This window comes from Staurois parvus, unplaced genomic scaffold, assembly GCF_062004578.1.
Source record: "Staurois parvus isolate SC_StPar_1 unplaced genomic scaffold, SC_StPar_1.0 ptg000248l, whole genome shotgun sequence".
NCBI lineage: Eukaryota > Metazoa > Chordata > Amphibia > Anura > Ranidae > Staurois > Staurois parvus.
In genome coordinates this window covers 1,155,001-1,168,803 of record NW_028318044.1, presented here as the reverse complement: position 1 = coordinate 1,168,803, position 13,803 = coordinate 1,155,001, and the positions used below count along the sequence as shown (strand labels likewise).

Here is a 13,803-nt window from a genome sequence, read left to right as displayed (position 1 = left end):
GAGTATTACAGCCACAAATAAGTCAACGTGTTTCGGCTATCCAGGCCTTATTCGTGACTCGATAAAAATGATTGAAACAGAAAAAAACAACAAAGAATAATTTCACGGCTTATAACTGAGGAAGTTACTAATTTATGTGTATACAATGAACGTGCCCATATGCTCAGTATTGTAGACTAAAAATGTGATCTCTCAACCCCGTAACAAGTACAACCCAGCAGACAACCTTGACCAAATCTTTGAACATAAACACTGCCACTGCCTAGAAGCAGATTACTGTGCTTTGATAGATCTTGTGCAGATTTTGCTATGTTTTTACAGACAGGATTTGCTTCCCTTAATTCCTTTTTAAGTAACGACTTGGAAACTTTCCGGAGAGCACGTTGTATTAGTTCCACAGATACACTCCAGAGTCCAGGGAGAGAGGCTAACTTAACACCTGAGGATCTTGATTAATGTTTGTGGACCTGCTGAAAAGAATCTTTATGGAGGCCATAAATGATGTTCTCAGTATTTCCAGACCTCGGAACAAGACAAGAAACACTAGATTCAGTGAAGAGCCACACTGCCATTATGAATTACTTCAACCGGCTGACTCATTTGCAGTCTAACGTGTGGAAATATTTTATACATGCACACACACACACATTACCAATTTAGGCATGGTGTATATGGGACCACGTTAATGTCACCAGGCAAGGAGTCTGGGTCTTCAAAGTGGTCATAACTCTAGTGTAATGGTGTAAGAGTCATACAGAAACATTCCGTACATAACTATAGGCAGAACACAAATTTATTTCGCATAAATATGCATCAGGGTATTAACGGCGACTAATCCGCTATGCAGATGGAAAAGCTGGGAGAGGTTCTATTTAAATGTGAGACAGTGGAACCTTATAAATCCAGATTTCTATCTACGGGGTGGAAAAAGTTACCTTTTCCTTGAACTTGCAATTTCAGTGTTCAAACTTTTATATATATATATATATATATATATATATATATATATATATAGATAGATATATATCAGATATTTTTTATTGAAAAAGTTTTACAAATTTGTTTTGTATTTTTTGTTTTGCTATGCAATCAGTACAAAGACAGAAACAAATCGGCCCTAATAGGGGCCTTCCCTCCTCTTGGCATACAGTAGGTAGCTTCTATTGAGCTTGTAATTTCAGTGTTCAAACTTTTTTTATATATATATCAGAAATCTTTTATTGAAAAAGTTTTACAATTTTGTTTTTTTATCTTTTGCTGTGCAAACAGTACATAAGACAGAAACAAATGGCCCCAATAGGGGCCTTCCCTTCTCTTGGCATACAGTAGGTAGCTTCTATTGAGCTTGTAATTTCAGTGTTCAAACTTTTTTATATATATATCAGAAATCTTTTATTGAAAATGTTTTACATTTTTGTTTTTATCTTTTGCTGTGCAAACAGTACAAAAGACAGAAACAAATCGGCCCTAATAGGGGCCTTCCCTTCTCTTGGCATACAGTAGGCAGCTTCTATTGAGCTTGTAATTTCAGCGGTCAAACTTTTTATATATATATCAGAAATCTTTTATTGAAAAAGTTTTACAATTTTGTTTTGTTTTTATCTTTTGCTGTGCAAACAGTACAAAAGACAGAAACAAATTGGCCCCAATAGGGGCCTTCCCTTCTCTTGGCATACAGTAGGTAACTTCTATTGAGGCAGGAGACATCTGGAGAAACAATGTACAATACAGCATATAGATTTGGTATCGCATCAATACATATTCTACAGAGACTGTGTATAACAGCCTTTCACAGCTTTGTTTACACCAGAGGAACCCTTAAAATGTTTTTTTTTTTCAGATTTTGGGGAACCCCTGCTTGATATAATTATAATTATAGTTTGCAGTACTTTAGCATGACAACTAAATTTTAAAATGTTTTATAAATAAAAATAAATAATATGGCATACCTAGCATATTTGACAACCAGGGCAGATCATTTTTTCATCCCCTCCTGCTCTTCAAACCAAATTTTTAGTAATAACCTTTGAATTAAATGAATAATAATAATAATAGTAGAAAAGAAATGCAGCCAGTAAAAATTGTGGTGCCCCCTAACATTAGTGGTCCCTTGCTCTACTGGCTGGTGTATGCAGAAAAGCAATTCTTCATTGCCTACTGCTCAATGAACTCCTAGCCAACTCAGGAGGAACCTTAGGGTTCCATGGAACCATTGTTGAGCATGGCTAATCTTTAGGTCTCATGCACACAGGGTGTTTGTGCAGCCACTTTTAGGGGCATCAGGCATTCTCTTCACAGCTTCCAAATGCCTCTCCATGTTATCCAATGTGCCCGTGCACACATAGACTTTTAGAAGCTTTTAGTAGCAGTAGCGTTTACCAGCAGGAAAAAAAACACAGAGCCGGTGCGTCCAGGAGCAGCAGCGTTTTTGCAGAAAAAAACACTTGACACGTGTAAACGTGTCTAAATGTACCAGAACACGCCTTACCGCTAGGCACGTTTAACGCTTGAACGTTAATTAATTTCAATGGCCAGAATAAATTAAATTCTGACCAATGAAATGAATTACTACCCAAGTGCTTGACACCTGTAAACGCGCCTAAACGATTGTAAAAGCAATGAGGCCTTAAAACTATATTTTAGTAATAACCTTGAAATTAAATGACTAAGAACAGAATAGAATAGAAAAGAAGCACAGACAGTAAAAATAGTGGTGGCCCCCAACATTAGTGGTCCCTTGTTCTAGTGGCTCAATGAACCCCTAGTAAACTCAGTTGGAACCCTAGGGGTCCATGGAACCCTTGTTGAGTAAGGCTGGTATTGCACTACTTTGATTCAGCCTTAATGAAATGGTATAATTAAATCATTTTAAACCGAAGACTCAATGCGGTTGATTTACTAAAGACAACTAGGAGGTACACTTTGCAAAAAAAGCTGCACTTTACAAGGGAATTTGACCCAGAACTTAGGGAAAGTGGTGAAATTTCACTTTGCAAAGAATACCCAATCATGAGAAAGGAAAAAAAGAACAAACACATTTTTGCTTACACATGACTGGATGATGGAAATCAGAAGAGCTTCACTTTAACCTCTTCACGCTGGCCACACACAAATGTGCAGCCTCCTGGCATCTGGGCCTAGACGCTGAGCGGTCAATTAAAAAAAAAACATATGTGCTGAGAGCGGGTGCCCTGCGCGCTCCCAGCACACATGTCCGGTACTCACGGAAAGGTCCCGATCTCCTCTTTCGACACGTCACGGCGGTCACATGATCCCTAAACCCCGCCCCGCATCCCGGCTTCTGAAACTCTTGAAGGGCCGGAAGGGGTTAATGACTGACCTCTGGGGCAAACTGCCTTGCAAAATGCAACTTTGCGTATTTGTAGGTAATTCACCCATCTGTTGATTGTGCAGGCCGGAGTGATGCAAGAGTCTTTACAGGAGAAGTTGAGTTATCATATCCAAGGGTCCAAGGTCATGAATTCAAACATACGCTCACTGGCCACTTTATAAGGTACACCTTTCCAATTGCTTGGTAACATAAATTGCTAAATCAGCCAAATAAAATGGCAGCGACTCAATGCATTTAGGCATCTAGATGTGGTGAAGACGACTTGCTGAATTTCAAACCAGGGGCGGACTGACAACTCATGGGGCCCCCGGGCAATTGGGGATCATGGGGCCTCTGGGTCCTTGCTCAAACTCAAAAAAGCCTATGAAAAAGGTACCAGGGGAATCTCTTGGGGCCCCCTACTAACCCTGGGCCCTCAGGCAGTGCCCGAGTTTCCAAATGGTCAGTCCGCCCCTGGTTCAAACTGAGCATCAGAATGGGGAAGAAAAGGAATTTAAGTGACTTTCAACGTGACATGGTTGTTGGTGCCAGACAGGCTGATCTGAGTATCTTTACTGGGATTTTCACGCACAACCATCTCTAGGGTTTACAGAGAAAGGTTCGAAAAAGAGAAAACATCCAGTGAGTGGCAGTTGTGTGGAGGAAAATGCCTTGTTGAGGTCAGAGGTCAGAGGAGAATGGGCAGACTGGTTCCAGAAGTTAGAAAAGCAACAGTAACTCATGTCCATATGGACCAAAATCTCCTAGGAATGTTTCCAACACCTTGTTGAATCTATTCCACGAAGAATGAAGGCAAAAGGGGGTCCAACCTGATACCAGCAAGGTGTACCTAATAAAGTGGCTGGTGAGTGTATTTTATATCATTAAGAGTTTATTTATATTGGCCAACCATTAAAGATTACACAAGATGACACAAGGTTAGTATATAAAAAGTTAAAGATATTTAATTCTAATTGCATTGAACTTTCAATCATAAATTGTAAAGAACTTCAAAATATCCAGGAACAGAAAGATTTGGATTAATTGGTAATAAAGAAATTTTTCTCTATGTGCTAGGTGAAAAAAATCCCTCCTACTGCTGACCAACAATGAATATGGGTTTCTCTGGGCGCGAGCAATCACCGTTTTCCCTGCAAAATACAACTCTATTGTATTGCAGCACTTAGAAGTACTCTCCTTTTTTTGGCACGATACAAGTCCAAATGGAAAATAGATTGGAGGCTGAGTTTATCCGAGTGCTTCAGGAAATCATCACTGGTCTGTATGTGGAAGGATTTTCAAAATAGTAGCTGACAGTAGAAAACCCCCTTACACATATTTAATTTATTTACGCTACAATGTAGCAAAAAGTATAGGTAAAGCAGACTTTTAACCATCCCCCCCCCCAACACTAAAGTACATGGTGCATGCAGCACTGCATGAGCAGCCATAAACGGTCCGGTGTCACCCCGTATAGGTTGCATGCCGACCAGGGGCAGACTGACCATTTGGAAACTCCAGCACATGGACCATCTACTCTCGCAGCCACAGGATCATTGATTGCCTCCTTCCAATGTCCACCGGTTTTCCATGGTGAGAGAGATGCTGGCTCACACCACCATCGGACAGCTGGACTCTTTCCCCTCAATTTCCTCCTCGCTTTCTCCAGTGAGCTCTCTCCTGATCCAGATAGGTTGCAAGACTTCAAGCTTGCAAATAGACCCCTCAACTAAACCTAGCTTGACCATTTGGAAACTCGGGCACTGCCCGAGGGCCTGGGGTCAGTAGGGGGCCCCATGAGATGCCCCTTGAGGCTGTGGTGATGTAGCCCCAACCTCACAAGGTGCACCATTGGAAGGTTACATTACTAGTGTCTTCCAGGGAAATTTAGCTCGATCTTGTGCAAGCACCATATAAGTTCTGGGGTGGCTCGTTTTTGTTCAATTACAAGACACTCCAGATCTCGAACAGAGCATGCTCAAGATCAAGAGCAACGCCATTGTTGGGTTGGCAATGCAACAAGGAAGAAAATGCTCACCAATGCCATCTCCCTTTGAAAATGGTAGCACAGGATACAAGGAGGAGAAAAAAGTGGTGCATTAGTATGAGGTGACACAATATGGGAGGAGGCAAGCAACTATTTGTAAATGTGTCCATACAGCCAATTTATTTGTCCTGGAACTTTGATTGAGGCACAACACACATGACCAATGAATAACTTGTTTCCAACATTTTTTTGTATGGGTATATTAATGAAGCGATGAAGGCACATCAGTGGGTGCACCAGGTCACATTCTATTTTGTTATATTTTTCCATGTGTTTATTTCAATAATTACAGTATAGTAATGGTGGCAGGGGCGGACTGACCATTTGGAAACGAGGGCCCGGGGTCAGTAGGGAGCCCCATGAGATGCCCCTGGTACCTTTTTCATAGGCTTTTTTGAGTTTGGGCAAGGACACAGGGGCCCCATGATCCCCTATTGCCCGGGGGCCCCATGAGTTGTCAGTCCGCCCCTGTTCACCACCCTACCCAAACCAAAAAAAAAAACACATTTTTTGACTGGACTTACACTTCTCTAAACAATTCCCTTCATAGTTTTCCAATAGAGATGTCTATGTCAAAGTTGTCCATATTTTGCCTATACTGTCTGATTTAAGACGAGTAACTAATAAATTACATTACAATTTATATTTAAACATTTTCAATGCAACTCTTTATACATAGCCAATAAGAAGGATATAAACCTCATATGGATGATAACATTTCTGTATTTTATCTACTGAAAAAAAGATAAATGTGGTATCAATGGCCGAAAAAGGTGTTTTCCACTCCGATATCTATATTTTTGAAGAAATATGGTTTTGTCGTACAAGTGACCCATCAATCTCATTCACGGAGCAGCAACCTATACAAAAAAGAAAAGAAAAAAAGGAAACAGTTAAGAAGTGATTGCTCTGCCCAGAAATGTAAGGCCCCCTTCACATGGGCGTTCCATATGTCCGTTTTTCATCTGTCCATTTATGGATGAAAAACGGACACCCATGCATTTCTATGGACTAGCGGATGTAAATGGATGATCATCTGTTTACATCTATTAATGCCCGCATTCGTTAACATCCATTTTTTTGAACGGAAGAAAGCCCTATTTTTCTTCCGTTAAAAAAAAAAAGAAGCAAACGAAAAATGGATGTAAACAAACAAAAACGGATGAAAACAGATGTAAGCAGACAAAAATTGATGTAAACAGATGAAAAATGAATGAAAACAGATGTAAGTAGAGAAAAACTGATGTAAACAGATGAAAATGAATGAAAACGGATGTAAACTAACACAAGGATGAAAAATGGATGTAAGCTGATGAAAAATGGATGAAAAACGTATGTAAACGGGTGAAAAACGGATGTAAACTGATGTAAACTGATCCGTTTTTTCTTGGAACTTGAACTGATGAAAAAAACGGAACACCCGTGTGAAAGGGGCCTTGGTTTGTGTGAAAGTTATAACGCCTACAAACTATGGTATATATACTGGAATCTTTCTTCATACTACTAATGACGGTAATCAGCGACTTATAATGGGACTGAAATAGTGAGGTGGGCAAACTGACACTAACATCACCAGAGACATTAATATGGTGACACTGTCCTAATGACACTGGCTGGAAAGGGGTTGACATCTAGGGCGATCAAGGGGTTAAACGTGTGCCTAACTATGTGTAATGTGTGCTGTTTTTACTAATAGATCTCTAAGTTAGGTAAAGTTGATCCAGGGAAAATCCGATTGCCTCTCGGGGGATCAGGAAGGATATTTTTCCCTGCAGGAGCAAATTGGATCGTGCTTTGCTGGGTTTTTTTGCCTTCCTCTGGATCAACTGTGGGTGTAGGATTATAACTTTTTTTTTCTGTGTTTGAACTGGATGGTCTTTTGTCTTTTTTCAGCCAGACTAACTATGTAACTACAGTATGTAGGTTTCTCATCCCTGCTTTTCAGGGATGAGAAACACAGAGGTTGTTCCCTCTGTACAGAGTTCTGTGTTGATTGTCAACACAGAGCTCTGGGCTGTGATTGGACACAGCCGATCAGCAGGTTCCTGTCATGCATCATTGGCTGGGACTTACTGACAGATGCCCAAAACCAGCAAGTACGCAGCAAAGGTTGAACTGGATGGACTTTTGTCTTTTTTCAGCCAGACTATGCAACTATGTAACGCACGGGTCCGTCACTTTGCATACAGCAGGTGTCCATCCACAGTGCATTGAAGGGAGGCAGGCGGTCGGGAACTGGTTCTATATATATATATATATTTATATATATAAAATATATATACAACTTGCAAATATAAAACAGAACTTAACCTCTTCACGCCGGCCGCACACAAATGTGTGGCCCCCCGGCATGTGGGCCTAGACACTGAGCGGCCGCACATTTGTGTGCAATTATGAAAAACATATATGCTGAGAGCGTGCACCCTGCGTGCTCCCAGCCAGGGGAGGACTGACAACTCATGGGGCCCCCGGGCAATAGGGGATCATGGGACCCATGTGTCCTTGACCACAATCAAAGCACACCCAAAAAAGCCTATAAAAGGTACCAGGGGAATTTTATGGGGCCACCTACTGACCCTGGGCCCTCGGGCAGTGCCGAGTGCTCTAATGGTCAGTCCGCCCCTGCTCCCAGCACACATGTCCTGTACTCACGGAAAGGTCCCGGTCTCCTCTTTCGACCTTTCCCGATCATGTGACCGCCGTGACGGTGAATCACGGCGGTCACATGACCCTAAAACCTCGCCCCGCCTCCCGGCTTCTGCCGAGTGCTCTAATGGTCAGTCCGCCCCTGCTCCCAGCACACATGTCTGGTACTCACGGAAAGGTCCCGGTCTCCTCTTTCGATCGAGACCTTTCCCGATCATGTGACCGCCATGACAGTGAATCACGGCGGTCACATGACACTAAAACCTCGCCCCGCCTCCCGGCTTCCGAAACCCTTACAGGGCCGGGAGGCGCCGGCGCCAAGGGGTTAAAATGACCACAAACATCCTTTTATTACGATGTCTTGGAGAAACATTAATGCACAGTATTTAGTCCATGAATTATCAAACATATCAAATTCACACTTTTCTATAATGTTAATCAGTGCTAAGCTCTAATAAGAAGATAAGCTCTGGCTTTAGGTAATTTACCAAAAAAAAAAAAAAGGAATAGTAGATTAATAAATAGCTGCGATCCACAATTGTTTATAAGCGGTCTCGTCTTTGAAGAGATTGAAAAATAACATCAAAGAATGTAACCTTTAATGGACAGATTAAGACTATAAAAACAAAATCAAAAAAAGTTTGATGTGTGAATTGTTCGACTTGTCAGTCATCACTTGAACATTTCAGTTCGGGGTGAAATCTCTCTATGAAAGGTGTCAGGGAAGCCTGACACCTATGCCGCAAATCCACTTTTAATTAACCGGTTAAATTATATAAGCTTTTAAAGTATTACACCTAAATTGCCTATTCCAGTCGCTGCATGAAGGTATTTAAAACTAATTAGGATAAAGCTCTTATAAAATGCATTTGGGACCTTATGTTATATGACGTCGAGTGGGAATTTCTTTTTTTTACAAGACAAGCAGCACGATGTGTATAAAAGTGGAACTTCAGGCTAACAGCTAAATATGAAATGACATTACACATTTAAACCGTTTTACATGTCAAACGACTTGCAGTTCGATTAGCAGCAGGGGCGTCCCTAGGGTTGGTGTCACCCGGTGCGGTAACACTTGGTGACACCCCCTCCGACGATCCCCGAAGGATGGATCGGATCTGCGGGTTGAGCATAATGCATCGGACTCTGATCCATTATGCTCAATCCGCAGATCTGATCCATCCTTCGGGGATCGTCGGCTTTCTTTACAACTTACCTTTTTGTGGAGCGGGTCCGGTGTCACCCCGTATAGGTTGCATGCCGACGAGGGGCAGACTGACCATTTGGAAACTCCAGCACATGGACCATCTACTCTCGCAGCCACAGGATCATTGATTGCCTCCTTCCAATGTCCACCGGTTTTCCATGGTGAGAGAGATGCTGGCTCACACCACCATCGGACAGCTGGACTCTTTCCCCCCAATTTCCTCCTGGCTTTCTCCAGTGAGCTCTCTCCTGATCCAGATAGGTTGCAAGACTTCAAGCTTGCAAATAGACCCCTCAGCTAAACCTAGCTTGACCATTTGGAAACTCGGGCACTGCCCGAGGGCCTGGGGTCAGTAGGGGGCCCCATGAGATGCCCCTTGAGGCTGTGGTGATGTAGCCCCAACCTCACAAGGTGCACCATTGGAAGGTTACATTACTAGTGTCTTCCAGGGAAATTTAGCCCGATCTTGTGCAAGCACCATATAAGTTCTGGGGTGGCTCATTTTTGTTCAATTACAAGACACTCCAGATCTCAAACAGAGCATGCTCAAGATCAAGATCAAGATCAAGAGCAACGCCATTGTTGGGTTGGCAATGCAACAAGGAAGAAAATGCTCACCAATGCCATCTCCCTTTGAAAATGGCAGCACAGGATACAAGGAGGAGAAAAAAGTGGTGCATTAGTATGAGGTGACACAATATGGGAGGAGGCAAGCAATTATTTGTAAATGTGTCCATACAGCCAATTTATTTGTCCTGGAACTTTGATTGAGGCACAACACACATGACCAATGAATAACTCGTTTCCAACATTTTTGTATGGGTATATTAATGAAGCGATGAAGGCACATCAGTGGGTACACCAGGTCACATTCTATTTTTTTATATTTTTCCATGTGTTTATTTAAATAGTTACAGTATAGTAATGGTGGCAGAGGCGGACTGACCAGTAGGGGGCCCCAATGAGATGCCCCTGGTACCTTTTTCATAGGTTTTTTTGAGTTTGGGCAAGGACACAGGGGCCCCATGATCCCCTATTGCCCGGGGGCCCCATGAGTTGTCAGTCCGCCCCTGATGCCGACGATTTCCGCAGGATGGTTTGGTTCTGCGGACTGAGCATAATGGACTGGAGTCTGATCCATTATGCTCCCCAGTCCGCAGATCCCATCCATCCTGCGGGGATCGTCGGCATGCAACCTATACGGGGTGACACCAGATACGCTCCACAAAAAAGTAAGTTGGAAAGATAGCCGACAATCCCCGCAGGATGGATCGGATACATCCTGTGGGGATTGTCGTCTTGCTTTACAACTTACCTTTTTGTGGAGCGGGTCCGGTGTCCCCCCCCATGCGGTCGGTGTCACCAGGTGCAGGCCGCACCCCCTGCACCTGCCTCGGGACGTCCCTGATTAGCAGCCAGCTTTATTGCACTTCCAGTACTGGACAGGCAGCAGTTCCAGTTTTTAGTAACTTAAGCAGGCCATACGTGGGTCAAATTCTGAGCGATTTTTCGATCGAAAATTGAAAATAGTGTTGGTTCTGTAATCAGATGGTGCCACCAATGATTTCAAAAATCGGTAATTTTTCACAAATTTTCCAACATACCCAAAAAAAGAAATGGGGAGGAACCACAAAAATCGGCTGGTGCCATTGCCCCACTAACAGAGCGAAAATCAGCCAATTATTCTTAGGTCCGATTTTCGAAAAATCGTTTGAAAATCGACCCATGTATGGCGGGCCTCAGGCAGCTTGTCCACAGCAGAAAAACATAAAATTTAAAAATAGATCCTAGCCTTTCTTTCTCTGAGTACACATCAAAGTTCACTTTCTAGTAGGGAAATGGCCCAGGTCCCAAGCTGCCACCACACAGAGTCTCTCTCGTGGTAACATGCTCTGACTTTCCCAAAGGTTGCAAGACTTTGAAATAGACTCTTGTGAAGACAGCTGGTCTCCTTTATCAAACAGAATCAATGAAGAGCTTACAAAAGCCTCTGTGCACTAGTAATGAAAGTTGGCCATACACCCATAGATTCTATTCATTCAGTCTGTGGGCTGAACAGTGCAGATTGAGGAATTCCCCCCACCGGGCTGTTGTAGTATGACAACCCTGCAGCTGCATGTAACAAAGGTGCAAGGATGATAGTGACATCATTGACCTATTATCACCACCTGGCCATATTTGGATGCTGTCAGCGACGAGATATGGCCATGTGGTGATATTAGGCCATTGATGCCCTGGCCATAGCTGATTGGGCGCTGATTTGGTTTCTGGGTACAATATGAACTAAGTTTGGACTAAACCCATGCTTGTTCCTTAAAGGCTAAGGGACACACCAGAAGCCCAGACTTGCTCAATGGTTGCCAAAGACCTCCAGTGTGTCACTGCGCCAAATCCAACAATCAAACTAAAAATGGCAACCATCAGTTTATAATTAGCTGCTAAGGCAAGGCGCACATGGGCAGGGCAGTGGAAGACTTGTGGTTCTCTCTCTCAAAATTGTTGGCTAATGCTAGTACCTTCCAGCAATATTCTGCTTCCATTATCATATCCAAATTGTTTATGACATATCTCAAGCTACCTGAAAGAGCCATTGCTAACATCATTGGCCATATTAGGCCAATGATGCCCTGGCGGATTGGGCACTGATTTGGCAGGAGTGACAGTTTGCTTCAGGGTACAATCTGAACTAAGTTTGGACTGAACCCATGCTTGTTCCGTAAAAGTTTAGGAACACACCAAAGCTCAGACTTGCTCAATGGTTGTCAAAGACCTGCACCAAACCCAACATGCAAACTAAAAATGGCAACCACTTTAATTGTTGGCTAATGGTAGTACCTTCCAGCAATATTCTGCTTCCTTTATCGTATCCAAATTGTTTATGACATATCTCAAGCTACCTGAAAGAGTCATTACCAACATCATTGGCCATATTAGGCCAATGATGCCCTGGCCACAGCGGATTGGGAACTGATTTGGCAGGAGTGACAGCTAGCTTCAGGGTACAATCTGAACTAAGTTTGAACTGAACCCATGCTTGTTCCGTAAAAGTTTAGGAACACACCAAAGCTCAGACTTACTCAATGGTTGCCAAAGACCTGCACCAAACCAAACACGCAAACTAAAAATGTCAACCACTTTAATTGCTGGCTAATGCTAGTACCTTCCAGCAGTATTCTGTTTCCTCTTTCATATCCAAATTGTTTGACATATCTCAAGCTACCTGAAAGAGCAATTGCCAACATCATTGGCCATATTAGGCTAATGATGCCCTGGCCACGGCAGATTGGGCACTGATTTTGCCAGAGTGACAGCTGGCTTCAGGGTACAATTTGAATTAAGTTTGGACTGAACCCATGCTTGTCCCTTAAAATTTTAGGGACACACCAAAAATACCATATTAGGCCAATTATGCCCTGGCCACGGCGGATTAGGCACTGATTTGGTAGGAGTGACATCCAGGTTCGATTGAAACTTAAGTTTGGACCAGATCAATGCTGATCCCTTAAAGGTTCATGGGCACACCATTAGCCCAGACTCACTCAATGGCAGCGAAAGACCTCCAGTGTGTCATTGCACCAAATCCAACAAGAAAACTAAAAATGGCCACCGGTAAGACCAATTTATAACTAGCTGCTAAAGTAAGGAGCACATGAGCAGAGCAGTGGAGGTCTTGTGGTTCTCTGTCTCTTAAATTGTTGCCCAGTGCTAGTATTCCCAATAGTATTCTACTTCCTTTATTGTATCCAAAATATTTTTGGCATATCTCACCCTACCTGAAAGAGCCATTGCCAATTTGAACTCTTCTTTTAAAATATTAAGAACTTCTTTCACACCATCTTCTCCCTGCAATAAAATAAAACAACAACAACAATTCAGCCATAGCCTCTATACCTAGTGTGATATTATTCACAGCACAGGCAGAATTCCAATCTACCTGATAGGCTAAGCCCCATAATACAGGCCGTCCAACGAAAACTGCTTTGGCTCCCAGAGCTAAAGCTTTCAGGACGTCCGTTCCTTTCCTCACTCCGCCATCAAGATAGACTTCTGCTTTACCTTCTACTGCTGCCACAATTTCTTGCAACACGTCAATCTATGGAAAGCAAAAAATGAACAGAAATAAGAAAGATAGAAGTGTTGCATTTCAATAATACATCAGCCTTGTATGAAAGCCATGTATAAGAATCCATGCCTGGCCAAGATGACTTCTTATCCCAGTGGTTCTCAACCTGTGGGTCGCGACCCCTTTGGGGGTCGAACGACCCTTTCACAGGGGTCCCCTAAGACCATCAGAAAACACATATTTCCGATGTGTAAAGAGCAGCTACTGTGTAGAAAGCAGCTACTGTGTAGAAAGCAGCTACTGTGTTGAAAGCAGCTACTGTGTAGAAAGCAGCTACTGTGTAGAAAGCAGCTACTGTGTTGAAAGCAGCAGTATTGGAGGTAAAACGACACTCATGAATTATAATTACTGGGTAAATAATTTTATGGTTGGGGGTCACCACAACATGAGGAACTGTAATAAAGGGTCACGGCATTAGGAAGGTTGAGAACCACTGTCTTATCCAGTTC

At 42.7% G+C, this 13,803-nt stretch overlaps 1 protein-coding gene across 1 annotated transcript in view; it reads right to left on the bottom strand.

Annotated features, from left to right (window-relative positions):
- Positions 1 to 4,270: 4,270 nt before the first annotated feature.
- Positions 4,271 to 13,803, bottom strand: part of HAO1 (hydroxyacid oxidase 1) — a 73,033-nt gene continuing 63,500 nt past the window's right edge. The window contains exons 6-8 of the mRNA XM_089680623.1: positions 13,166 to 13,324; positions 13,005 to 13,074; positions 4,271 to 6,238 (exon numbers count right to left, since the gene is read on the bottom strand). Coding sequence (XP_089536749.1) covers positions 6,171 to 6,238; positions 13,005 to 13,074; positions 13,166 to 13,324 — 297 coding nt within the window. The 3' untranslated portion in view covers positions 4,271 to 6,170. The remainder of the gene's footprint in view (positions 6,239 to 13,004; positions 13,075 to 13,165; positions 13,325 to 13,803) is intronic.